The following is a 26,481-nucleotide window of genomic DNA, read 5'->3' as shown; positions in this document are numbered from 1 at the left end:
CCTATAAACCCTTTTCTCACAGTTCATATTCAGAAAGTAGTGGACAAATGTAAGAAGATACTTAATGTAATGAGATGTTTAGTTGGATGTGATTGGGGGGTAGATAGAACAGCTTTGAAGGCTATATACACTGGGTTAATTAGACCTGTGTTAGATTATGGTTGTGTGGTGTATGGGTCCGCATCAAGTACTTCTCTTAAGAAAATAGACAACATTCAATATCGGGCATTGAGAATATGTACAGGTGCAATAAAAACAACTCCAACAGCAGCATTACAGGTTGAAATGGGGGAGATGCCTCTAGAGATGAGAAGGATACAGCTTTCATTGAATTACTGGATTAACCTACAGGGCCACAGTCAAGAACACCCAGCACAAGTTACTGTCAAACCATGCTGGGAAAAGGAGAGAAGGGAAACAAAAAGTTTTGGATGGACAGTGACCCAGAGAGCATTACAAATCAGCATAGCACAATTAAATGTGGTTCCAACGGTTCCATTACCTTCAATTCCACCTTGGATACTTCCAGAAGCAACAGTAGACTTTACAATATTAGAACAGGAAAACAAGGATAAACAACATATGTATAATTCAGTCATCATACAGGAATACATTGACAGATACTACAGTTTTGTCCAAATTTATACAGATGCATCAAAAGATTCAGTAGATAAAGTAGGAGTAGCATTTATTGTACCAGAATTTCACATCAAAGTAGGGAAGAGGATCAATAATGAGGTCTCAGTATACACAGGTGAAATGATTGCAATATTGTTAGCGGTACAGTGGGTCGAGGATACTAGGCCTTTAAGGACAGTTATTTGTTCAGATTCAAGTTTAGCAATAAAGAGTTTACAGCACAGCCATTCAGATAGTAGACCAGACATTTTGATTGAAATACAACAAACACTATTCAGAATTCAAATGATGGGGCTTACAGTCATATTTTTATGGGTACCAGCACACATTGGCATTAGAGGAAACAAAATGGCAGATAAGGTAGCAAAAGAGGTAACAAAAATAAGTAAGATTGATTTAAGTATTAACATAGGTAAAACTGAAATCAAAGACATTATTAAGCAAAGACTGAAGGGAAGATGGCAAAAGCAATGGGAGGAAGAGTGGAAAGGACGGTGGTTCTACAGAGTCCAGAGGAAAGTGGGAGAAATGAGATGTGCAGGAAAAAACAGGAAAGAGGAGACAGTAATTTCAAGAATTAGATTTGGACACACTGGTCTGAACAGTACACTTTTTATAATAGGCAAGCATAATACAGGCAGAAGTGAATACTGTGGGCAAGAAGAGACAATAGAGCATGTCATTGTACATTATGAGAGGTATGAGGAGGAGAGAGGATGGATGAGTGAGCAGTTCAGAAAAGAAAGAGTACAATTTGATTTGGTAGATATTTTGCAAGGGAGTTCATATAAGTGCTATCAAATCTTGTTGCTTTTTCTTAGGATAACCAATTTGTTCAGAAGGATATAGGTTATTAGTATATGTAATGGTGTTGTTTGATCCACACTCCATGCCAGTTGGTGGCGGTAGTGCACCAAAAAAGTTGTTTGCCAACTGCCAAAAAACACTACATAGAAGAAGAAGAAGACGATGTGCACCCCCACCCCTCAAATTCTCCCCACTACCTCTTCCCCATACTCTCCCTCTCCACCCCTCACGTCCCTCTCCTCCCTTACTCTCCCCCTTCCTCTTCCCCCTTCCTCTCACTCCTTCCTCTCCCCCACCTCCCACCCTTCCTCTCCCCCTCACCCCCTCCTCTCCCATCCCTTCCCCCCTTCTCTCTCCACCTTACCCATCTCTGCACCTCTCTCCTCCCTACCTATCTCCCTCCCCCCCCTCCTCCCCCCCTCCCATTCTTCCCCCCTCTCTCTTCCCCAACCCCACCCTCGCTCCCCATTGTTCCCTCCTTTCCCTCCCCTCTCTCCCCCCCCCCTCCTCTCCCCCCGCCCCCCCCGCTCTTCTCTCCCCTCTCCTCCTCTCCCCCCTCTCTCCCCTCCTCCCCCCCCCCCCTCCCCCCCCCCCCCCTCTCCTCCCCCCTCCGTCTCCCCCTCCCCCCCTCTCCCCCCTCCCCCTCTCCTCTTCTCTCTCTCCCCCCTCCCCCCCTCTCTCCCCCTCCGTCCCCCGACCTCCCCCTCTGTGTCCCCCTCATCTCTGCCCCCCCCCTCAGCCCCCTCCTTCTCTGTCTCCCCCCTTCCCTGTCTCCCCCCTCTTCCCTGTCCCCCCTCCCTCCCTCCCCCCCCTCCCCCCCCCCCCCCCCCCCCCCACCCCCCCCGCCGCTGACGTCACAATGCCCACATGCCCACCAATCCAGGCCCATCTGCCTCCTGCCCCCCGCTGTGGATTAATGCAGCTACTGTCAATGCACATACGCAGTTTTCCATGAGGTATGTTCGCCCACCCATCCTGCCATTCTTCAAAAAGTGCTGAAAGATCGAGAAAGTTCTGCAGAACAAAGATTCTACAGCTCAGCTATAGCATCTTTGTTCTGCAGATCTCGGGGTCAGCGACACCTCACATGCCTCACACGCTGAACCTTCACTTCACTGCCGGTGTAGTTCGGGAGCCCCCGCCCCTCCCATCCCCCGCCCGCCTTCCCGCTCATTCCAGCTGTGGGATTCCAGAGACTCAGAAGCCGCTTCTGTCTTTCTCCTCATTTGGCAGCCCACACAATCACCTGGCTCCCGTCCACCCCCCCCCTTCACCCTTCTCACGTCCTCCCATCTCCTGCCTCCCTCTCTCTTCTCTCCTCTCTACCAAAGATCCTATACCGCCATAGGATCTTTGCTCTCTACCCGTCACAGGAGATGACCTCCTATCCGGGGAAGCCCAATCATCTGTCCCCCACCGGCTGCCTCGCTCGCGCTGCCGCCACCCCTCTCTCCTCTCTCTCTCTCTCTCCCCTCTCCCCCCCCCTTTCCCTGCGAGTTGGGGGCTATGCGTCAGTGGATAGGGTGGTCATGGGGTAAAAGGAGCAAATTAATAATATTAATATAATATCAAGGGGTGCAGTTAGCGTGTGTGTGAGGCGCCGCCTGCCCCCTCCCCCCCACCCCCCTCCCTCTGCACTTGGTCTAGTATACTTACCTAACAGGTCTGCACTTGGTCTAGTATACTTATAAACCTCTGATCTTGGATGTGGATGTATTTGGTGTGTGGATTTATGTGTGGATTTATTTGTGTGTATGTGATTCACATCTTCTCGAAAACACGACGTGCAAACGGTGAAATTTTTACATAATACGATAGTGATTTACCTCACGATCTCGAAAATCGCCTCATCTGAAAATTTGATTCATTATTTTACGAGTTTTTAATTAAAATTATTCACAAATCTGAGATATTTTTTTAAAGCTAACGAGCTGATAATGTCACAATGGCTCTACTGCTCGTGGCCAGCTGCACACAGTTTTCAAAATGCAGCCTGCTGGCCACTGCTTTTGCCAGTCAGCGCTGCGTGGATTGGTCGCTTCTCCTGTCACTTCCCGAGATGGTCTGCCCCTTCCTGCGCCATTGCATCTTTACTGGAGCTGCGGGTGGCCGGCGGAAGTCTCCATCCGGACACAATTTTCGGAGAGACTGGAAGTGGCCCAGCCCAGCCAGAAACAACCCCGAGATCCTGGGGAGGGAGAATGGGGGAGGAGGGGGGACAGAGGGAGAGGAGGGAGGTAGGGAGGGGAGAGGAGTTATGGAAGGAGGGAGTGAAGGAGTGACTGAGGGTAGGGGAAAAGGAGGAGGTGTGAGGGAGGGATTGGGGGAGGATAGGAGGAGAGGAAAAAAAAGAAGGAGAATGTGAGGAGGGATAATGGGGGGGAGCGGGAATAGAAGGATGGGGGGAGTGGAGGAGGGGGAGTGGGGGAGGTAGGGGCATGAGGAGTAGAAGGCAGTGGGGGAGGTGAGGATGGGTAGGGGAGGTGAGGAGTGAGGGAGGTGAGGGATAGTGATGAGAGGGGGTAGGGAGGGTAGTGGTGGGAGGGAGGGAGTGACTGAGGGTAGGGGCAAGGAGAGGGAAAGAGAAGTGAGGGAGAAATTTGGGGAGGGGAGGAGAGGGGAAAGAAAAGTAAGGGTGAAAAGGAGGGGGAGAGAGTGCTAGGGATGAGGGGAGATGAGCTGCACCTGTGCAGATGGGGACTATGGATGAGTGGTGGAATATTGCGGTGGGGGACCAAGCCTGATGTGTGACAGGGACCCAAAGGGTCCCACTTAGTCTAGTTACCTATTGTACATGTATGTCTTGATTGTACTCTTGTAGAGCATAATTTGACGATAGCATGCAATGTTTTTTTGCTGTACACATGATAATAATAAACCAATACTAGTTATAATTCCTCATGGCCACTGCTGGATGTGGAGTCAGGGATACACTTCTTCTGCCTTATTTTTTGTGAAGGGTATCACAATTGATGAAATGTGAAATAAATCAGGAAGCCTCTTACCTTTCAAATCATAATTCATTTTATGTAGATTGGAAGGAGATGTTGGTCATACACCTGTTGCTATTCATCTGTAGTCCAAAAGCACAGAGTGAATCGGAAACATATTCGCTTGTTTGAATTTTTCAAGATAATGCAGTAAATTGCCATTAAAATATGAATGAAGTTGCATTAATAAAATTAATAATCCTCCAAGCAGTCATGGTTCTGAATGAGCATGGGTCTGTATTCACTTCAATATCTATTTAAATTAGCGACCATTTTATTGCTTCCAGTCATGGAAATCTACCTCCGTGACCTTCTTGATTAAGTGGATACTTTGCTGTTGGATTTTAGGTTTTTAAATTGAGATTTAAAATTTTATTTTTTAATTACACTTTTTCAGGATTCAATGAAACAAAGAAGGTGAATATAACAATGGCCACAAAGATCAGACTGTCCTGCAATTTGACAATTCTAACAACAAAAGAATCTCCAACAATTGGAACCTGGAAAAAAGATGGCAATGAGATTGGTAAAGAGGAAGTTGTGTCGGTGCAGAAAGAGGCTTCCTTATCTCACGAGTAAGTAGACAAGCTGATAGGAAACCAAAGACGTAGCTAAATTAAAAGTTGTCATTATTTTTTGGAGGAGGTACCGTCATCTGTAATATTGTACTGTACTGGTTTAATAATTGATTTGTTCATTTGAATGGGTCACACCTCAGTGAGGGAATTAAAAGCCGAGACTTTGCCATTGTGTTATAGTGCAGCTTATGTTGTGAGACACAATAATTTAATGGGTTCTAGAGATATTGGGTTACTGCCACCACTTTGATCCTGTTGCCATTTATAAGGGCATCCAACATACGGCAGACAAAAAGAGTAAAACAGAATATATTTTTTTAATTGAGTATAATTCAATTTACTCACTGCACAAAAAAATACTTGAAATGGAATGGAATTTAGAAGCGGCTGAAATATTCCAAATGTAAAAATTATTGTTAATTATTTAAACTAACATGCAATTTTACAATGTTCGTCAGTGGAACTAAGATCAACAATTGAAAAATGTGTTTATTTGGGGGCAACGAGGCAGTTGAGTGATAATTATAATGTTCCACAAATCCAATATTACATAGTCAAAGAATTAAATGGTACAGAAATAGGTCTTTCAGCCCAACTAGTCCATGTTGACTACGTAACCATCCGATCCAGCGAGCAGCAGGCCGGGCCACTCCCTCCAAGTAGGCCCTCTTTGCCCTCTGTGGCCTATGGAGAAGCCAGCGCAATCGAGATGGTCGAAGTGAGATAGGTCAGGACGGAGCCTCACGGTCGGGATGGAGCCACGTGGTCGGGTCGGAGTCACGAACAGAGTCAGGCCGAGGATGGAGTCGGGCTGAGGACAGATCCTTGGATGTCAAGACGGGCCAAGGACGTGGACGGGCCAAGAGGCTGCGTTGCCGAGAACCAAGAGGGACCTGACATGGTGGGAACGAAGAAAGAATTAGTACCTTTTGTAACGTTGTCGGTGCTCTTGTGGCAGCTCTAGTGTGCTTTGTATGTAAAAACAAATAATTTAATTGCACCTAGTTAGGTACAAGTGACAATAAAGTCATCATCATCATCATCATAGTCCCATTTGGTTGGATTTGGTCCATATCCTTCTGAACTTTCAGTATTCAAGTTCCTCTCTAAATGTCTTCTAAGCATTGTAATGGCATGCAGCTTCACTACTACCACAAAACCCGTTCTATATATTCACCATCAATGCTTTTTTTGGTAACAAAAATGAGCCTGTATGCATATGACACCTCATGCAATAGTATTCACTGCAGTACATCAAGCTACTTTTTAAACTCTTTATAGGTGCAAGTACCAACAAAAGCATTGTCTACCACCCGTAGTGCCCCTCCAAAGGTCATAAGTGATCGGAGTAGAATTAGGCCATTTGGCCCATCAAGTTTACTCTGCCATGGCTGATCTATCTCTTTCCCCCAATTCTATTCTCCTGCCTTCACCCCATAACCTCTGATACCCCTTCCACCTATTATTGTATCATCTGCAGGGGACCTCAGGTCCCCTTTAGATCTTAGCTTAAACCAATGCCCTCTACTTTTAGTCTCCCCTACCCTGGGAAAAAGACTATGTCCAATCAATGTATATATCTTTATAAGGGTCACCTCTCAGACTCCTATGGTCCAGGAATCACGAGGGACCCGGTGTGTGGGGGGGGAGATGGGGGGGGGGGGGGGGGGGGAGGGGGGGGAGGAGGGGGAGGGTGCACCGAGAACAAAGAGGGAGCATTGGGGACTGTAATAAATATTTTGTAACCTTGTCAGCGCCCTATACATGGCAACTCTTTGCATACTTTGTGTATAGTATGTAAAACAAAGATTTTCACTGTGACATGTCACATGTGATAATAAAGTATCAATAAATCAATCAACTTGTGCAGACGAAGATAGACACAAAAAGCTGGAGTAACTCAGCGGGCCAGGCAGCATCTCTAGAGAGAAGGAATGGGTGACGTTTCGGGTCGAGACCCTTCTTCATTCTCCAGCCAGAAGAAGGTTCTCGACCCAAAATATCTGGAGTCTAGAACCAGGGCTCACAGTTTAAGAATAAGAGGTAGGCCATTTAGGACTGATATGAGGAAAACATTTTTTAGCCAGAGAGTTGTGAATCTGTGGAATTATCTGCCGCAGAAGGCAGTGGAGGCCGATTCACTGGATGTATTTAAGAGAGAGTTAGGTATAGCTCTTAAGGCTAACGTAATCAAGGGATTATGGGGAGAAAGCAAGAACAGGGTACTGATTCTGGATGATTGGCTATGATCATATTGAATGGCAGTGCTGTCTCGAAGAGCCGAATGGCCTTTTCCAGCACCTATTTTCTATGTTTCTATGTTTCTATAGTCGAAACAGTGAGTATTGAAAAAATGACGGCAGACAAATAGCTGGAGAAACTCAACGGGTGAGACAGCATTTATGGAGCGAAGGAATAGGTAACGTTTCAGGTCAAGACCCTTCTTCAGATTGATGTCGGAGTGGGGGGGGGGAAAGGAAAGGAAGAGATGGAGACAGTAGGGTGAGAGAAAGCTGGGAAGGGGAGGGGAAGGAGGGAGAAAGTAGGTGATACAGAGGTTCACCTGCACCTCCCCCAGCTTCATCTATTGCATCCGCTATTCCAGGTGTCAACTGCTCTACATCAGTGAGACCAAGCACAGGCTTGGCGCTCGCTTCACCCAACACCTCCGCTCACATCGCAATAACCAACTTGATCTCCTGGTGGCTCAGCACTTCGACTCCCCCTCCCATTCCGCATCCGTCCTTTCTGTCCTGGGCCTCCTCCATGGCCAGAGTGAGGCCCACCGCAAATTGGGGGAACAGCACCTCATATTTCACTTGGGGAGTTTACACCCCAGTGGTATGAACATTGACTTCTCCAATTTCAGGTAATCCTTGCTTTCTCCCTCCTTCCCCTCAAATTCCCAGCTTTCTCTCAGCCTACTGTCTCCGCCTCTCTCCTTCCTTTCTCCCCCCCCCCCCCCCCCCCCCCCCCCCCCACCGATATCAGTCTGAAGAAGGGTCTTGAACCGAAACATCGCCTATTCCTTTAGCTACATAGATGTTGTCTTACCCGCTGAGTTTCTCCAGCTTTTTTATCTGCCTTTCATCTTTCCAGCATCTGCAGTTCATTCTTAAACATTGGAAAAATGACAATCATTACTGCTAGGAGCTCTGCGTCATTTGGGGAATATTAAGTATTTATACAGTAATATTACTATATTTACTCTCAAGATCACATGCATATATCCACTGATATTTACTAATATCTAATTTTACTAATACTATATTATACTATACTATATTACTAATTTTACTAGAATGTTGCCTGGGTTTCAACAACTAAGTTACAGAGATAGGTTGAATAAGTTAGGTCTTTATTCTCTGGAGCGCAGAAGGTTAAGGGGGGACCTGATAGAGGTCTTTCAAATGATGAGAGGGATAGACAGAGTTGATGTGGACAAGCTTTTCCCTTTGAAAATAGGGAAGATTCAAACAAGAGGACATGACTTCAGAATTAAGGGACAGAAGTTTAGGGGGTAATATGAGGGGGAACTTCTTTACTCAGAGAGTGGTAGCGGTGTGGAATGAGCTTCCAGTGGAAGTGGTGGAGGCAGGTTCATTGGTATCATTTAAAAATAAATTGGATAGGCATATGGATGAGAAGGGAATGGAGGGTTATGGTATGAGTGCAGGCAGGTGGAACTAAGGGGAAAAAACATTTGTTCGGCACGGACTTGTAGGGCCGAGATGGGCTGTTTCCGTGCTGTAATTGTTATAATATAATAAAATTACAGTGTCACAATGAATGCTTCTAAAAATTGTGGAACGACACAAAATTAAGACACATGAAAAAATGTTAGTTTAAATACTGTGATGAAATCCCCAGCTATTGCGTAAGATGTATTAGAATCATTTATAGTACATAATCTTAAAGGTTGTAAGGCTTGAAAAGTAATGATCACTGGCACTAGCAGAATGCCAGTCTGTGTTGCATTCAACATCTCAATAAAATGTTTGTGTTTACAACAATTCTTGTTGTGTTTTTTTTCCCTTCCCCTAATTCATCATATGTTAACATGACAGGCAAGGTCTGCAGTTATTTCTAACTATACATGTTCCATTGAACTGAAGGATGTTCTGGGCCACTTCCAAGGGCAGTTCTTCTTATCGAGGCCACACACAAGATTAGAAGTTGTTCAGCCAGAGCTGAACACACTTCTTGGCATCTGCATACAATGGTGTCTGTCTTGTCACTTCTTGTGCTCTTGTGCGTGGTGGTGGCAAGATTGGTGGAAACAGGGTTGTGACGTGAACGCTCTTTCCCAAGGGCAGTTGAAAGGCAACCACATTGGTGGATCTGGAGTTGATCAAAGGCAAGAGCAGATTTCAGATTTCTTTCCCTGGAGGGCATTTATGAAGTAAATTATTATTTTTGTGCAAATGTGGTCATATTTAGAGATGACCAATCATGATAATCATTTTTTAATTCCAGGTTTGTCTGATAAATTGAACAAAATTCTTCAACTTGGGTGGTATGATTTGAACTATCTAATGGTATAAAGTTCTGAGCAACAGATCTATATTCAAATCATTTACTAATGTGGCCATTAATTTTATTTTAACTTGTATTAAAACCAAAGCTTAATTGGCATGCAAACAATTTCACATTTAATAATAGGATTTTGAAATTCTGGGAAATAAGTCAGAATGGGAAAAAAAGCAGTGACTTATTTTATTTTGCAAAATTATTATGAAAAGTATCAAATATACTGAAATTGATTATATTTGCCGATGATACGAATATTTTTTGTTCCGGTGACAATTTGAAGTGGCTTTTGGAGGTCATCACATCAGAAATGAATAAATTAAAACAGTGGTTTGATGTCAACAAATTGTCTCTAAATTTAAGCAAAACAAAGATTATGCTATTTGGAAAACATAAAACAAACCCTCAAGTACAATTGAAAATAGATAACATAAGTATAGAAAGAGTATATGAAAATAAATTTCTTGGTGTGATCTTAGACCACAAAATCTGCTGAAAACCACATATAAACCACGTCAAAGCAAAACTGGCAAAGTCTATAGCAATATTGGGAAAATCAAGACACATTCTGGACCACAAATCATTACGTACTCTGTATAATACACTCATATTACCAAATCTGAGTTACTGTGTGGAGATATGTGGTAATACCTACAAAACCAACCTACAGCCATTATGCACATTACAAAAAAGAGCAATAAGAATTATCAATAACGTTGGATATCTTGCACATACCAATTTATTATTCTTAAAGTCACATACACTGAAGTTCACCGATCTGGTTAAATTTAAGACTGCGCAAATCATGTACAAAGCAAGAAATAATTTACTTCCAAGAAATATACAAAAACTGTTTATGGAAAGACAGGGTGGGTATAATTTGAGAGGGGAACATAATTTTAAAAAACTCATTGTCAGAACAACTCTTAAAAGTATGTGCATAGCAATCTGTGGTGTGAATTTGTGGAATGGTCTGGTACTGCAGACAAAACTTAGCACAAACATAATTCAGTTTAAAAAGATGTACAAAAACACTTTTTTAAAGGATATTGGGATGAGGATAGGTGATTGTGAGTTGGATATTTGTTATACTGATTGTATTGTGAAGAGTGATTATAGGGTGATGGGTTGTATATATGATTAAAATACTGTATAGTACATGAGGGATGTTTAGTTTCTTTTACTTTTTTTCTCTTTTTTGTATGGCTTTGTAAATATTTGATTAGTGTAAAAATGTAAATAATCTGGTGTACATATTGCTGCTGGTGTACATATGGTGTACATATAGCTGCTAATTGTGTATAAGATAATTATAAGCAGTTGAATAAGGGGTGGGAATTTATAAGCTTTGGCTTCTTCCTGCTCATTTTCAGACACATACGATTTCATTTATTTATAGATATTTTTTATGACACTTTATAAATATTCTTGTTTTGTTTTCTGTATGCTGTTTCACACTTGCTTTTTATTCTTTCTGTTCGAAATAAAGAATCAAATAAATAAATCAATAAATTATGTTTATCAGCTTTATTTAATTCTACCATCTGCCAAAGATGAAGCAATTTCCTTTAAGTATATTTCCCTATCTGTTCCACAAGGTGGCACCTCCTCCCCGCACTTCATTCACAGTTATTATTGTTTCTCTTTTCTAGCTACCATGCATGTCATGGTTATACTTGAAGAGTACTCTAAGTTTTGAAGAAAATGATTCAAATGGATTTACCCATGGTATTGTAAAAATCATCAGTGCAAATGTACATGTTATTCACAATACCATGGCATTACAAGTTTGATACTGCTAATTGAAGGTTCATTTCTAAGTATTTTTAACATTTTATTTTATGCAACATTGCAACTACCTGCTTGCCCAACCCTTCTAGCATGACCTGCCCTACCTGTGTCAAAATCTTACATTGCCTCATCTTGATCCTGTAGGACTACTGAAGAAGAGGAAACATAACATGTTTAAAATGAACAGTTTTGATAGATTCAGCAGCAATCCACAATTTAAGCTGCATAAGAAAAACATGCTGGAATGAATCAAATGAGAATTGATATTCAGTTTGGAAATTTATGTCTTTGAAACAATGTATTCAACTGATGCAAAAAGGATAGTTTTGCTAAATGTGAATATTTGTATGTCATACAGCCAATCATATCTAGATTGGATATCCCTCGGTAAATTGTACACTTATAGTATCGGCATATTAATTTTTAATATTATGGCATGGAAATAAAAAAATCGTCCAAACAGCTTGTGCCACATATCCATCTTTCAAATTCACTTATGTATTATATCAAGCCACCATTTCCTTGCATTTCTTTTTTGCTCATACACTTAACTATCTTATTGTGAGAGTAGGAGAAATATCTTGTGCGTAATAATAATTAGGGGGTTTAACGTAAGTAACTGTCATGGTTTGTGATTGCAGGTTTGATTTTCAGAATGGCAGTGATGCTGGAAACTATTCTTGTATCTTTGACACACACCCAAAATTGGAAGGCAGGTTTGAAGTTCAAAGTGAGTTTTATATCTGTCATAAAAGAGAGCTTCCCAATATTCACAAATGCTTGCTCTTAAACTGGGTTTTCCAAGCTTTTGCCTTCTTAGCTCTATTCATTGCATATTTTTTAGTTTAAATAAATATTTTGATATATCTGCATCGATTACAAGTTGCAATGGTGTAATAGGCTTTTTTTAGTTCTTAGTTCAGTTCTCAATTACACAAAGATGGATCTTACTGCAAGTCCTGGTTAAGACTTTGTAGGACAACAAAGTCAGCCTTGATTAACTTACTTAACTTTTTTTCCTGATCTAGCAGTGCCTTAGGGCTCACCAGGTCACAATGCTACAGATTGTTTTCTGTGGAACATCGGTGGTCGATGGGAGATGATAAAAGTATATAACATTTTGAGAGGTCAGAACCTTTTTCCCAGGGTGGAAATGTCCATTACTTGAGGCCATACCTATAAGGTGAGAGGGGGAACGTTTAATGGAGAGTGTGATGGGGGCCTGGCGACCCTTGCCAGGGATGGTGGTGGTTGAGGCATATATGATAAAAGGCTTTAGATAAGCACAAGTGCAGGGAATAAAGAGGTATGAGTTATGTGCAAGCAGATGACATCATGTTGAGCACAATCATTGTGTGCCGATGGGCCCATTTCAGTCCTGTACTGTCCTATGTTCTATGTTTTATGAGAGAACAAGTGTGAAACATGAAGCCAGTAGAAGGAATATAGGTGGAAGGGAAGGAAGGAATGGGAAAGGGAGAATTGATATGGGTGTTTCTGTAAATACAGCATTCACTACTAAAGTTCTCCAAACTACCAGGTTATTTTCCTTTTATATGTAATATTAACATTTTTTTCATTTTTTGTATTTTATGTAGTATAGATCATGGTGTATAGCCAATATAATGAGATGAAGCAAAAATAAATAAATCTGTTTTTACAAAGAAAAACATCAGATATGTCCCTGTGTTTTCTTACCTTTTTTAATTACATTTTTTCGAGCAGGATTTCATCAAATTCTTAGGCTAATTAATACCAGAAAGATTACATTAATTTTGCAATTAAATAACTCTACATAAGCCAAATTCTGATTATGCTTATGATTTGTTTTATCATTTATCACCTGATTAGATGGTTTTCTGATGCCCCAAGTTTTTGCAGCAGAACGTGAGTAGCAGTGTCAATTTGGTCCCGTGGTAAATGTGTGAATTAAAAGCAGAGTAACCGTTTTTATATTTATTGTTTCTTTTTTTATTGTTTATATTTTGTTTTTGAGCTTTCCATTGAAATACTTAATAATGAATAGAACTTCATATGTGTCCCATATGTTTTATAAATCATGTAATAGAAATCTAATTTTCTCACCTATTTCCGTGATATCTCATTCTGTTGTCCTTTAGTATCGTCAGTAGCACTATAACAGGTTTTTTGTTTGCACTTGTCGGGATTACAAAAAATTCAAACAACGCAATTATGATGTCTCTGACGTGAACTACGGGCCTCGTGGTGGGTTAGGTGCCGACATTTTGTAAGGGAGCTTCAAAATCAGTAAGTGTCCCATATGTCTTATAAATAATTTTATTTTCTCCTTTTTTTTTCAAATCTTGAAAGTATTAAATTTTGTTCAAATGTTGGTCGATTTAGATCACAAATTAGCGCAAAAGGATCACAAGTAGGCCCGTTTTTAATCCTGCGGTATTTCATTATGATTTAATAACAAATTTGGCCACCCAGGTTGGTACCCTTATTTACGGAAACACCCATAAGCATCATGTGGGGCACAGGGAAGAGAGGGGGAAAAAGAGGTGGGGGAGTTTTGGAGTTGCTTCAGAACTTTGTGTTCTACACAGGATTCCAGCATCAACAGTTGATGGTTTTTTCTAGGTAAATATTGTGGATGTTATACCTGTTACATTCATACATTTCCAAATGGATTATGTTGAAGAAAAGAAGAATTGATCAACTGCAAAACATTTTGGGAGGTATCAAGTTTGTGAGGCACTAATCCATTTGCTATTAAAATAAGACCACAAGGCCCTTCATGAACTGCTGGGCAAATCATCTTCAAGAGTGACTAATTCTGTGTGTTGCTTTAGTCCAGGTCCTATAATAACCTACGTACTGGGTTTGTTTGTTTCTCCTCAGTTCCTCCTATTTGGGCCAAAAGTGTGAGTCTAACACGTTCAACTGGTGATCAAGTTAATTTAACTTGCGGAAGTGATCAGTATGCTCCACTCAACTGGATTTGGTCGAAGGAAGCCCAGAGCAGCAAAGTGGTAAGGAAAATCTCAATTGATTATTAATAGAATGTAGAATAGAGTTCAATATGAGGGCAAGAAATATTACATTTAAATTGTAAGATCATAAGTGATAGGAGCAGAATTAGACCATTAGGCCCATCAAATCTACTCCGCCATTCAATCATGGCTGATCTATCTCCCCCTCCTAACGCCATTTTCCTGCCTTCTCCCCATAACCCAATTAATCTATGAATAAACATTGGTCTGCAAAGTAAATGACTAAGACTAGCAATTGTCATAAAGTTATAAAGTCATTGATTGACACAGCATTGGAACAGGCCTGTTGGCCCACAGTTCGACACTAACCATCCAAAATCCATTCACTCTCTTTCTACATTAATCCCCTTTTTAATTTCCCATCCACATTCTTATCAACGTCCCCCAGATATAGAAAATACGTGCAGGAGTAGGCCATTCGGCCCTTCGAGCCTGCACCGCCATTCAATATGATCATGGCTGATCATCCAACTCAGTATCCTGTACCTGCCTTCTCTCCATACCCCCTGATCCCTTTAGCCACAAGGGCCACATCTAACTCCCTCTTAAATATAGCCAATGAACTGGCCTCAACTACCTTCTGTGGCAGAGAATTCCAGAGATTCACCACTCTCTGTGTGAAAAATGTTTTTCTCATCTCGGTCCTAAAAGATTTCCCCCTTATCCTCAAACTGTGACCCCTTGTTCTGGACTTCCCCAACATCGGGAACAATCTTCCTGCATCTAGCCTGTCCAACCCCTTAAGAATTTTGTAAGTTTCTATAAGATCCCCCTAAGATATTAGCACTCACTTGCACACTAGGGACAACCCTCACTGGCAAATAACCTGCATGCATTTGGGATGTGGGAGGAAACCGCAGCACCCAAAGGAAGCCCATATGTTCCAAATCTGCCAGAGGTCAGGATCGAACTTGGGGCGCTGCTACTAATCTGCAAATGTTACTATATTTTTTTATGTTAAAAGTATTTTAAATTATTTTATCTATATTGAATTATGAAGTATCCAGTTGCATGTCGGATTTTTATTATGTAGTATTATAGGAATGGCATCTGGATTTTTTTTTCCCACAGGATTTAGAAATATGGACATAGTGTTGTCTATCAGTGTTTTATGTCTGAAAGTCATTGATTTTTCTGAAATGCAAGGTGAATGTGTTGTTCCTGGATTTTTGGTCAGTTACAATTCACACTCGTGCTTCTGGTAATATTAGCATAAGACGCAAGGCAAAAGATGCCATTGCTCATGGAATATTCCATTGAACTATTGTGAGGAGAATTGATGTGTTGGGATCTAAGGAGTGTCATTGCTGGCTACTCCCAGGGCAAGCAAGATTAAATAATGCTTCTCTAGATGAGACTTCCTAGACTTACTTCCTCACCTCAGCTAGTGCTGACTGTCAGCTCCCACTTCTACTGTGCTTCCATTCACACGCCACTCCCACTCTCCACCACTCTTTAGTTCCGACTGTTCTTCATGAAGTCTGCAGCACACGGCTCATGCCAAATGATCAATGCTGCATCTGTTGGAGGATATATCAAATTCAGGCCATTTAATTGTCCTTGTTTGTGGAAAATGATCTTCAGTCTACCGCGTGCACCTGCTCTAATTAAAATGTTAGTTTAGTTCTTAGTTTTAAGATACAGTGCAGAAACAGGCCCTTTGGCCCACCGAGTCCATGCCAACTGGCGATCCCCACACACTAACACCATCCCACACACACTAGGGACAATTTACAATCTTTACCAAAGCCGATTAACCTACGCCGATTGTGTGCACGTGTTTGGAGTGTGGGAGGAAACCGTAGCACCCGGAAAAATCCCACGCAGGTCATGGGGAGAACGTGCAAACTCCACACAGGCAGCACCCATGATCAAACTCCACACAGGCAGCACTAGATCAAACCCGGCGCTGTGAGGCAGCAACTCTACCACTGCGCCACCGTGCTGGCCTAAAATGCTTTTGGTTATTTCTGTAATTCTAAGGAGATCCATATTTTCAAATGGTTACAAGGAGTCACACTGTCCTTATGATGGGCAACCAGGGAAGAATGTTTAATGACAACAAGGTAAAAATCCTATACTTGAATTTAAAATGGTAAATAGATTAATTTCTTGTAACAGGATGTGAGCAAGGAGTTATTCTATCTGTGTTTACCAGTTACTTTAATGTTACAAACACCATGCATAGATTGATGAGGGTAGTAGTGGAAGGTTCCTTTTCAGATTGGATGTCTGTGACCAGTAGTGTGCCACAGGGATCAGTGCTTCTGTTTGTCTTATACATTAATGATTTGGATGAAAATGTTGTTAACATGCGTAGTAAGTTTGTGGAAGTTCACTAAAATTGGTACTGCAGCAAAGAATGTTAGCTAACATTACCACAGATCAACTGGGGATTTGGGCCAAAGGAAATGAATTCAGACAATATGAGGTGTTGCATTTTGGTAAGTTTAAACAGGCCAGGACTTAGGCAGTTCAATGTTTCAATGGTACAACTGCACAGTGAAATGCATTTTGCACATATTACACCTGCTGGCACCGCCATTTTTGGTCCCCTATTCAAAGTCCAAAGTCCAGTCGGCCAACACCCTCAATGTACTTGAGCAATTCCTGTGGACCTATATCCCTCTCCTCAACTTGCCCGACTACATTTGTGTCCCACACTGCTGTGGAAAAGAGAGATGTAGGAGTATAGGTACATGGCTCCCTGAAGAAAGTATTTGGCATGCATGTCCTCATTGGTCAGAATGCTGAGTACAGGAGTTGGGACATCATGTTGCAACTGTACAATTCTTAGTTGAGACCGTACTTGGAGTATTGTGTGCAGTCCTGGTCATACAGCTTTACGAGAAATGCTGGAAAAGGTGCAGAAAAGATTAATGAAGATGTTACTGGATCTTGAGGGCTTGAGATATAAGAGAGACTGGTGAGGCTGGGACATTTTTTCCTGGAGAGTAGGTGACCACGAGGTGACCTCAGGGTCTCTCTGAAGATCCTTTAGTGCTTCTACTCTGGGGCTGTGGAAAGCAACCTGTCCGACAACATCTCAATCTGGTTTGGGAACAGCTTGGTTTTGGCCGAACGCACTATTGGAATAGCACTCACCCCCCTGCAGGACCTATACACCAGGAGGTGCAGATCCAGAGTCAGCAACATAATGAGGGACCCCTACCACCCCAGTAACGGACTGTTTCAGCTGCTATGGTCAGGCAAACGCCTCCTCTGTCACACTGTGAAAACAGAGAGGATGAGACAGAGTTTCTTCCCACAGGCCATCAGGACTGTAAACTCTTATCTCACCAGGGACTAATTTAGTAATTTACTGTTGTGTTGTCTTTTTTTTGATTTTTTGGTTCTGTCCGATTCTGTTCTGTTGTTCTGTTGTTTTTGCACAATCCGCAGGCATTGCCACTTTCATTTCGCTGCACATCTTGTATGTGTATGTAACAAATAAACTTGACTTGACCTGACTTTATAGAGGTAAAATCACAAGGGTGCAGATAAGGTGGATGGTCACAGTCTTTTTCCCAGGGTGCGAGAGTCTAAGTAGAGGACATATATTTGATGTGTAGGAAAGCATCTCTGGAGAGAAGGAATGGGTGACATTTCGGGTATGAAGAAAGGTCTCGATCCGAAATGCCACCCATTCCTTCTCTCCAGAGATGCTGCCTGTCCCGCTGAATTACTTCAGCATTTTGTGTCTATCTTGGACAGATTCAAGATGAAGATGAAGATTTGTGGACAGATAAAGATTTCAAAGGGACCTCACGGAGAGGGTGGTGGCAATATAGAATAAGTCACTAGAGAACGCTATAGAGGCAGGTACAATTACCATGATTAAAATAACTTGGACAGATACATGAGTTAAAACTGTTTAGAGGGTTATGTTACAAATAGAGTCATGCAGATTGTGCATGGATGGTCATCTCTGTCAGTATAGACGAGCTGGGCTGAAGAACCTGCTGCCATGCTATATGATATTATGACATACAAATGCTTAAAATGGGTTTTTTTTATCCATCCAGATACTGAGTAATGAAACGGAAGACTTTTACATCCATAGTAATGTCAACAAATCAACACTTTCAATAAAAAGTATCATAATGGATGACACAGCTTACTACCGCTGCAGTGCACACTATGCAGTGGGGGACAGTACACTGCGGATCTACCTGAAGGTTCACGGCCTAACTGCAGCTATTATCCCTTTCCTGTGTATTGTTGCTGAGGTACTTGTGTTAGTTGTTGTCATTCTGGCTTGTGAAAGAAAGATGAAGCAGAAGGAAGAACCCATCGGTGAGAATTTAACCTTTTCTTTGCATTTTAACTTTTATTCAAAACTGACAGAGCTATAATTTCTAAATGGTGGCCGATTAGGAAAAGGGGAGACCTGGGTGTCATGGTACACCAGTCATTAAAAGTAGGCATGCAGGTGCAGCAGGCAGTGAAGAAAGCGAATGGTATGTTAGCATTCATAGCAAAAGGATTTGAGTATAGGAGCAGGGAGGTTCTACTGCAGTTGTTACCATGTTATTGGTGATACCACACCTGGAGTATTGCGTACAGTTTTGGTCTCCAAATCTGAGGAAAGACATTCTTGCCATAGAGGGAGTACAGAGAAGGTTCACCAGACTGATTCCTGGGATGTCAGGACTTTCATATGAAGAAAGACTTGATAGACTCGGCTTGTACTCACTAGAATTTAGAAGATTGAGGGGGGATCTTATAGAAACTTACACAATTCTTAAGGGGTTGGACAGGCTAGATGCAGGAAGATTGTTCCCGATGTTCGGGAAGTCCAGGACAAGGGGTCACAGTTTAAGAATAAAGGGGAAATCTTTTACGACCGAGATGAGAAAAACATTTTTCAGACAGAGAGTGGTGAATCTCTGGAATTCTCTGCCACAGTAGGTAGTTGAGGTCAGTTCATTGGCTATATTTAAGAGGGAGTTAAATGTGGCGCTTGCAAACATTAGGGGCAATTTACACATACACTAAGCTAATTAACCTACATACCTGTACGTCTTTAGAGTGTGGGAGGAAACCGAAGTTCTTGGAGAAAACCCACGCAGTCACGGGGAGAACATACAAACTCCGTACAGATAGCACCCATAGTCGGGATCGAACCTGGGTCTCTGGCACTGCAAGCACTGTAAGGCAACAACTCGACCACTGCGCCACCGTGCCGCCCAATAGCTTTTAAGATAAACGATAGAGCACAATCTCAATGAATAACAAATCTAGCAGAAGCAAGAATGATCTACCCCTCCTACGTGTTTTTTGTAATTTTAATTTAGTTTGCAAGATTCCCCTCCCTAAGTTGGGTGTTGTACACTAACAAGTCTAATGACTTCCATGGCCTTTTTTTACCGTAACATAGATTCTTATCCTTGCGTTTATATTTCATATTTTCACACTCACGATGCTTCACAGAGGCATATTTATAACTATAGTATACTAAAGTAAGGAAGGACATGTTAGGAAGGGGAATTAAGTTGACCGAAAGATGTATGATCTGGGTGAAGGAAGTCCAGTGTGTGAGACCTAGTCTGCAAACAAGAGTGGAGAACAGGTTCACAGAGATATAAACTTCTGTTGGAGTAGAAGTATTAGAGAGGTCCATGAGGAAGACTTCTAAATCCTATGGTGTAGATGATATGCGCATGTACCTTTAACATAGTGACCTCACCACTACTAACCACTCCCCATATCACAAGTATAATTACAACCTCCCCACCAACTGATCTCTCTCTAGTTCCCGTGACAGACCACGTACAGCTAGTGCAGTAATGTATGTTACAGTATGAATAAAGTGAAGTAAAGTCACAGTGTGTTGATGCCACTTCTTTACATGGTGTCAGAAGTGGGATCCAAACCCATGCCTCCAACTGGAGACCAGAAGGCGTGGGTTCGATTCCCACTTCTGACACCATCCGCCGCTGCAGTCTTCCACCCCTCCCGCCGCTCCTCGCATGCCTCGGTCCCTGCCTTCTCAGCTCTATCAGCCAACTTCTCCACTGTCTCACCGTCCCTCGCCTGCCCGTCTGCCCGCTGCTGCGCCCGCATCCCCTCCTTCTTCACCGTCTTCTCCATCCCCTCCCGGGTCCCCCGTTCCGGTTCAGTCATCTGCACCTGCACCTGCACCTGCTCCTTTTCTTCCTGCAGCGAGGGGAGATGGCGAGATGCGAACCCGGTCGGGACACGTTGTCAAGCCGCCTGTCCGTTATGGCGACTTTGCGTAACTGCTCATAGCGCATGTGACGTGGTCGTCCTGTCACTACCTTGTTGCCTTTGGTTTCTAAGGGGAAGGATGTAGATGATATGTGCATGTACCTTTAACATAGTGACCTCACCACTACTAACCACTCCCCATATCACGTATAATTACAACCTCCCCACCCACTGATCTCTCTCTAGTTCCCGTGACAGACCACGTACAGCTAGTGCAGTAATGTATGTTACAGTATGAATAAAGTGAAGTAAAGACACAGTGTGTTGATGACACTTCTTTACATATGATAACCATAGTTATGAGGCACTGAGACATTGAACATGACAATAAATGATGCAGAGTAGAAAATGGGTGGTAGTTCTGGGGGAGCTGTTGTTTAATGAGGCCAAGCACCTCATCCGAATAGTCTTAAGCAAAATAACGCAGACTGTGGAAATCTAAAAATGAAGTAGAAAATAATTGACTAGATGTTAGACAAAAATGCTGGAGAAACTCAGAGGTTGAGGCAGCATCTATGGAGCGAAGGAATAGGCGACGTTTTGGGTTGAGACCCTTCTTCAGACTGGTGACTAGATAGTTGACTAGATAGTTAGTCGGTCAACCGCTGTGAAGAGAGACCTCGAGTTAACATTTCAGGTGAATAACCTTCGGACAAAATATTAACTTACCTTCTGTCTCCAGGAGTGCAGCTGGACTTGCTGACTGGCGCCAACATGGTATTGATTTTGTTTTTATTTGAATAGTTTATTCTGGAGGTACTAAAGGCACAATGAGAAATTTTGGGGCAGGTGGTTTAGAGTGGGACAGAAGCAGGTAGCATGAACTCCAATGACTTCACTAAATCTTTTGTCTCTTGACTCCCAATGAGAATTACAGTACTGAAAGTATATTTTTCTCATCCTTATAACACGCTGTGGCAGTGCAGAATAGCTGAAGTCTATTTTATTAGGAAGTTGTGCAATCTTTGTTAAAATCTTTTTTCATACGTGTAGGCTTGCCATATTTTATTTTTGGATCATTGCTCAAGGTAATTTGCTGTATGTAACTCTATGTTATTATTTTCTCTCTCATGTAAACATCCTGACAAATGAATATTGACACAGAAGATGTAATCTTTCCAAACAACTTGTAAGTACATTTTTTTTGGCAGAAATGTTATTATTAAGTTTGACCAGTAATCCTTTCCATTCCAATTAACTCTCAATTATTCTGCAGGACCACAGAAGAGCTGCTTGAATCCACTGAAAATGGAGCCCGGCATAGAAATGTTTAACCTAGTTCCATGTAAGTAAGTGGGAATAATTCATTTAGACTAGTGATCTAAACATCCATAAGATCATATGATTATGTGATAAGAGCAGAAGTCTACTCTGCCATTCAATCATGGCTGATCTATCTCTCCCTCCTAGCCCCATTCTCCTTACTTCTCCCCATAACATCTGACACCCATACTAATCAAGAATCTATCTCTGCCTTAAATATATCCACTGATTTGGCCTCCACAGCCTTCTGTGGCAAATAGTTCCACAGATTCACCACCCTCTGACTAAAGAAGGTGATGCCCGACTGAAGAAGGTGATCCATGATGGAAAGTCAACCAACTGCCAAGTCATTGGTGAGAGATGAGGCATACCCTTGGAATTTCTCATCTTACTCCATCGTGCTTTGCTTGATTGATGGAGTTGAAATTAGAACCTAGCTCACTGAAACCTTCTTGACCTGATCAAAATCATAAAACATTGTTCATCAAGATTAAACTGACCCATCACAACTGAAGTGTAGTGAGACTGCATTAGAAATGTGGCAAATTCAAAGGTTCCCTAGTGCCTCATAATAACAGATTGGTTAATCTTGCTCCGACAGCCAGGTCTAAACTCTTGTATTCATAAAATAACATTATTCAGAAGATCACACTTCTGAATCTCGTGATTGGTGGCTTTTTCTTTAATTGATTCCCAAAGAAAGTTACATTATCTTTTCCAGTTTGACTTTTAAAGGCTGCACCTTTCGAAATGTTTTAAGGTGTTTCTAAAAATGCTTGCGTAAAATTAACGCAACATGTAGAGCATATGGTTCATGGGGGATGAATTTATAAAGAACCTAATCCCTATTTCAGGCAAATGCTTTGGAAATCTTAGGGTTTATAAGTGATAGGAACAGAATAAGGCCATTCGACCATCGAGTCTACTGCGCCTTTCGATCTATCTTTCCCTCTCAATCCCATTCTCCTGCCTTCTCCCCATAGCCACTACTGAAGAATCACGGGATGTAGAGTTACCCAATACCCAGAGTACTCCCTCCATGGCCTGAGCATCACATACTATCTGCTGAAGACACTTTGCTGATTGTTTCATAGATTTTAAATGGTAGCATTTTTTTTAGCCAATTACTTTCAAGCTATTGTTTCAGTTCTGTTCTGTGCTTATAGAGTCATATAGCGATGACACAAGCCCTTCAGCCCACCTCATCTATACTGAACAAGATACCCCATCTAAGCTAGTTCCAGTTTCCTGTGGATGGCTAATATCTCTCTAAAACGTTCCTATCCATCCACCTATCCAAATTACTTTTTTTTAACATAGAACAGAGAACGTGGAAAAGTACAATGTAGGAACAGATTCTTCAGTCCACAATGTCTGTTCCAAACATGATGCCAAGCTAAACTAATCTCAACTACTTGTGTGATCCATACCCTTCCGATCAATGTACATACATGTGCCTATCCAAAAGTCTCTTGTAAGCCACTATTGTATCTGTTTCCACCACCACCAACCCCAGCAACTCTTTGCAGGCATCTACCAAAATCTATGTAAAAAAACAGCCCCCCATATATTCTTTAAACTTTACCCCCTCCACCTTAAAGCTATGTCCTCTAGTCTTTGACATTTCCACCCTGAGGAAAAGATTTAGACAGTCTACCCTATATATGTCGTTCATAAATGTTAAATGTTGTTATTGTAGCTACGTCAACAACTTCCTCTGGCAGATCATTCCATGTGCCCACCATCCACCAGGTGAAAAAACTGCACCTTAATTACCTATTACATTTTACCCCCCTCACCTTAAATCTATGCCACCTAGTTCCTGATTGTTCTACACTTGGAAAAAGATTCTGTGCATTCACCCCGTCTATGCACCTCATGATTTTATACACTTCTGCAAGATCACTTCAGAGCCTCCTCTACTCCAAGGAATAACATCCTAGCCTGCCTAACCTCCTTCTGTAGCTCAGGCCCTTGAGTCCGGGCAACATCCTCATAAATCTTCGCTTCATGCTTTCCAGCTTGTACTGGATGTGTTGTGCATAAAGCTGGTATTGATTCCATTCCACAAAGGGGTTGCTCAGCAGCACCTTAGTACATATGCCACAGAGGTTTACCTGCTTTCACCGATCTCCTTTTGCAATGCTGCTAAAATGCCTCTAGCACTGGCCTATTGTCATAATGAAAGCATTGCAAATAATATTGCAGGCCCCTGAAAATCACCATGTCACCTTTGTTGTTGGTTTTGAGCTCTGTCTTCCATTGGCAATTAATGACATTTTCCATATATTTAAATGACTGTGCATATTTCTTAGCTCATTTGCATTTTGATACTTTCTGAATTAGAATTGATGTGAATATTTTTACTCCTATGCAGAAAACATGGAAGCAAGCGAAAGTATGTTGGAGCATCTATATTTTGATTAACACTATCATGGCTCAAAGGCAACCTGAGTCATTACAGAATGAAATTAGGGATATCAGCAACTAATGCTTGCTCTTCATCTCCATTAGAAATAGAATTCCAATCTTGCTATTATCCATACAACTACCGTTATTGTAATCTTCTTGGATTGTGATCGCTGGATTGTTTAATTTGAAGCCAGCAGGTGTCTGGAAGAATTGGCAGTAAAATTATTAGATGGACAACAAATGCAAGCTTAGTACCAGAAACCCTCCACACCAATTATTAACCATCTTTACCAAATTACATGTCATCAGAATCTGATGCAATTTATTAAAAATTGAGAACTGACTGGAATTCAATACTGGGCTACTGTAATCTCTATGGCTAGATTGCTGTGACTTACTGTACCCTCTGTAAATCACAGGACTTTAATATCATCTAGTAACTGTAGTGTAGACATACCAAATCACTGAAAGGCAACTGTGTCCCCATATTAATTCCTAGCATTCCCACGCCCTCTAATAACTACTAAGCTTTTTTTGCTAACAATTGTTGGATTGTGACATTCCAGTCACAAATACTGGAGTTCAAGCCCTATTAGAGAGCACACTTTTTAAATAAATGAGGTTCACAAAAAAGCTGGAGAAACTCAGCGGGTGCAGCAGCATCTATGGAGTGAAGGAAATAGGCAACGTTTGGGGCCGAAACCCTTCTTCAGACTTATTGATTTAAATAAATAAGAACTGGTACCCTTTAGTGACTGCAGGGAGATTTTATTCTCTAATAACTATCATTCTCTTTAAGAATCCACTGGTCAAAATTAAATCCAAAAGAAAATCTGCTTTTCAAATAACAGCCAAATACTGATTCTGTGATAGACAACAATGCTGGAGAAACTCAGCGGATGAGGCAGCATCCATGGAGCGAAGGAAATAGGCAACGTTTCAGACCGAAGCCCTTTGCATCTATGGAGCGAAGGAAATAGGCAACGTTTCAGACCGAAACCCTTCTTCACCATTCTGTGATGTTGTTCAATTGGCCTGTAAAGTGTTCCAATTGATCGGTATATTTTAAAAAGAAATTCTAGGTACAGGATGCCGTTCCAATTAATTAAAATCGATTGAATAAGACTGATGCCAAGGCTTTTACATTTTTTTAATTAAAAACCTTCAAATTAGAGGGACGCCTGACTGGAATCTAGATTTCCCAACTGTTTGGTGAACTAAACATGTGCTGGTTACATCCAGTTGGGATCTTCATGAAAATATGAAATGGGCCAAAACATATATTAGATACTACATTATGGCAATTTACATCCAGAATCATACCTCTAGCAGATCCAATGTAACTCTTGACCCAGTCAAATGCAGTTTCCAACAATTTGAGAACGTTGTCAGATCTTAAGAGCACTCTTCCCGTGACAACCACATGCAATTCAACAATGTCCTTGATGATGTTGATCTCAGTGTCCCACATTTTTGCTCTCATCCCTTGATTTCTTTCAAATCTATAAATCAAATGCTCTCTATCTTGAATGAACTCAGTGATTGAGCCTCTGTCATTATTCTGGGTAAAGGCATCAAGATATTTGACAGACATTTGCTGTAGCCACTTGGAAGGATCTTGTGGTGAGGAGGTTGAATCAATGTAACTTTGACCTCCCAGCTGATAACAGTTTTGAGCATGGCCTCTGGACTTTTCACAGCATTTCACATATCACAACTATGAAAGGCTTGAACAACCTGAGCATGTGTATTGTTCCTATAAAGAAGTCCATGTGAGATGTATTGTCTCTGAATGCTGGGATAAGGCTCACCACCGATGAACACATCTGCTTTCTGGCCAGCGATCTCCTGCCCACCTCATTTGGTTCGTAATTGTTATAGCAATAGAAACATAAGAAAATTGGTGCCATTCGGCCCTTCGATATGATCATGGTTGATCATCCAATATCAGTACCCTGTTCCTGCTTTTTCCCCATATCCCTTGATCCATTTAGCACTAAGTGCTAAATTTAACTCTCTCTTGAAAACATCCAGTGAATTGGCATCCACTGTCTTCTGTGACAGAGAATTACACAGATTCAGAACTCTCTGTGTGAAGACGTTTTTCCCTATCTCAGTCCTAAATGGCCTACCCCTTATTTTTAAACTGTGATCCCTGGTTCTGGACTCCCGCAACAGGAACATTTTTCCTGCATCTAGCCTGTCCAATCCTTTAAGAATGTT

At 41.7% G+C, this 26,481-nt stretch overlaps 1 protein-coding gene across 3 annotated transcripts in view; it reads left to right on the top strand.

Annotated features, from left to right (window-relative positions):
- LOC129696186 (embigin-like) overlaps positions 1 to 25,207 on the top strand; it is a 47,029-nt gene extending 21,822 nt beyond the window's left edge. Inside the window, exons 3-9 of one of the 3 annotated variants that reach the window (XM_055633830.1) lie at positions 4,834 to 5,011; positions 11,977 to 12,065; positions 14,201 to 14,331; positions 18,378 to 18,648; positions 21,691 to 21,712; positions 21,800 to 21,868; positions 24,224 to 25,207. In XM_055633830.1, the coding sequence (XP_055489805.1) occupies positions 4,834 to 5,011; positions 11,977 to 12,065; positions 14,201 to 14,331; positions 18,378 to 18,648; positions 21,691 to 21,712; positions 21,800 to 21,857 (749 nt within the window). In that variant the 3' untranslated portion in view covers positions 21,858 to 21,868; positions 24,224 to 25,207. The other 2 variants (XM_055633811.1, XM_055633821.1) reach the window with 2 other exon arrangements.
- Positions 25,208 to 26,481: the final 1,274 nt, after the last annotated feature.

This window comes from Leucoraja erinacea, chromosome 1 (assembly GCF_028641065.1).
Source record: "Leucoraja erinacea ecotype New England chromosome 1, Leri_hhj_1, whole genome shotgun sequence".
Taxonomy (NCBI): Eukaryota; Metazoa; Chordata; class Chondrichthyes; order Rajiformes; family Rajidae; genus Leucoraja; species Leucoraja erinaceus.
This window is presented reverse-complemented; position numbering and strand designations above follow the sequence as displayed.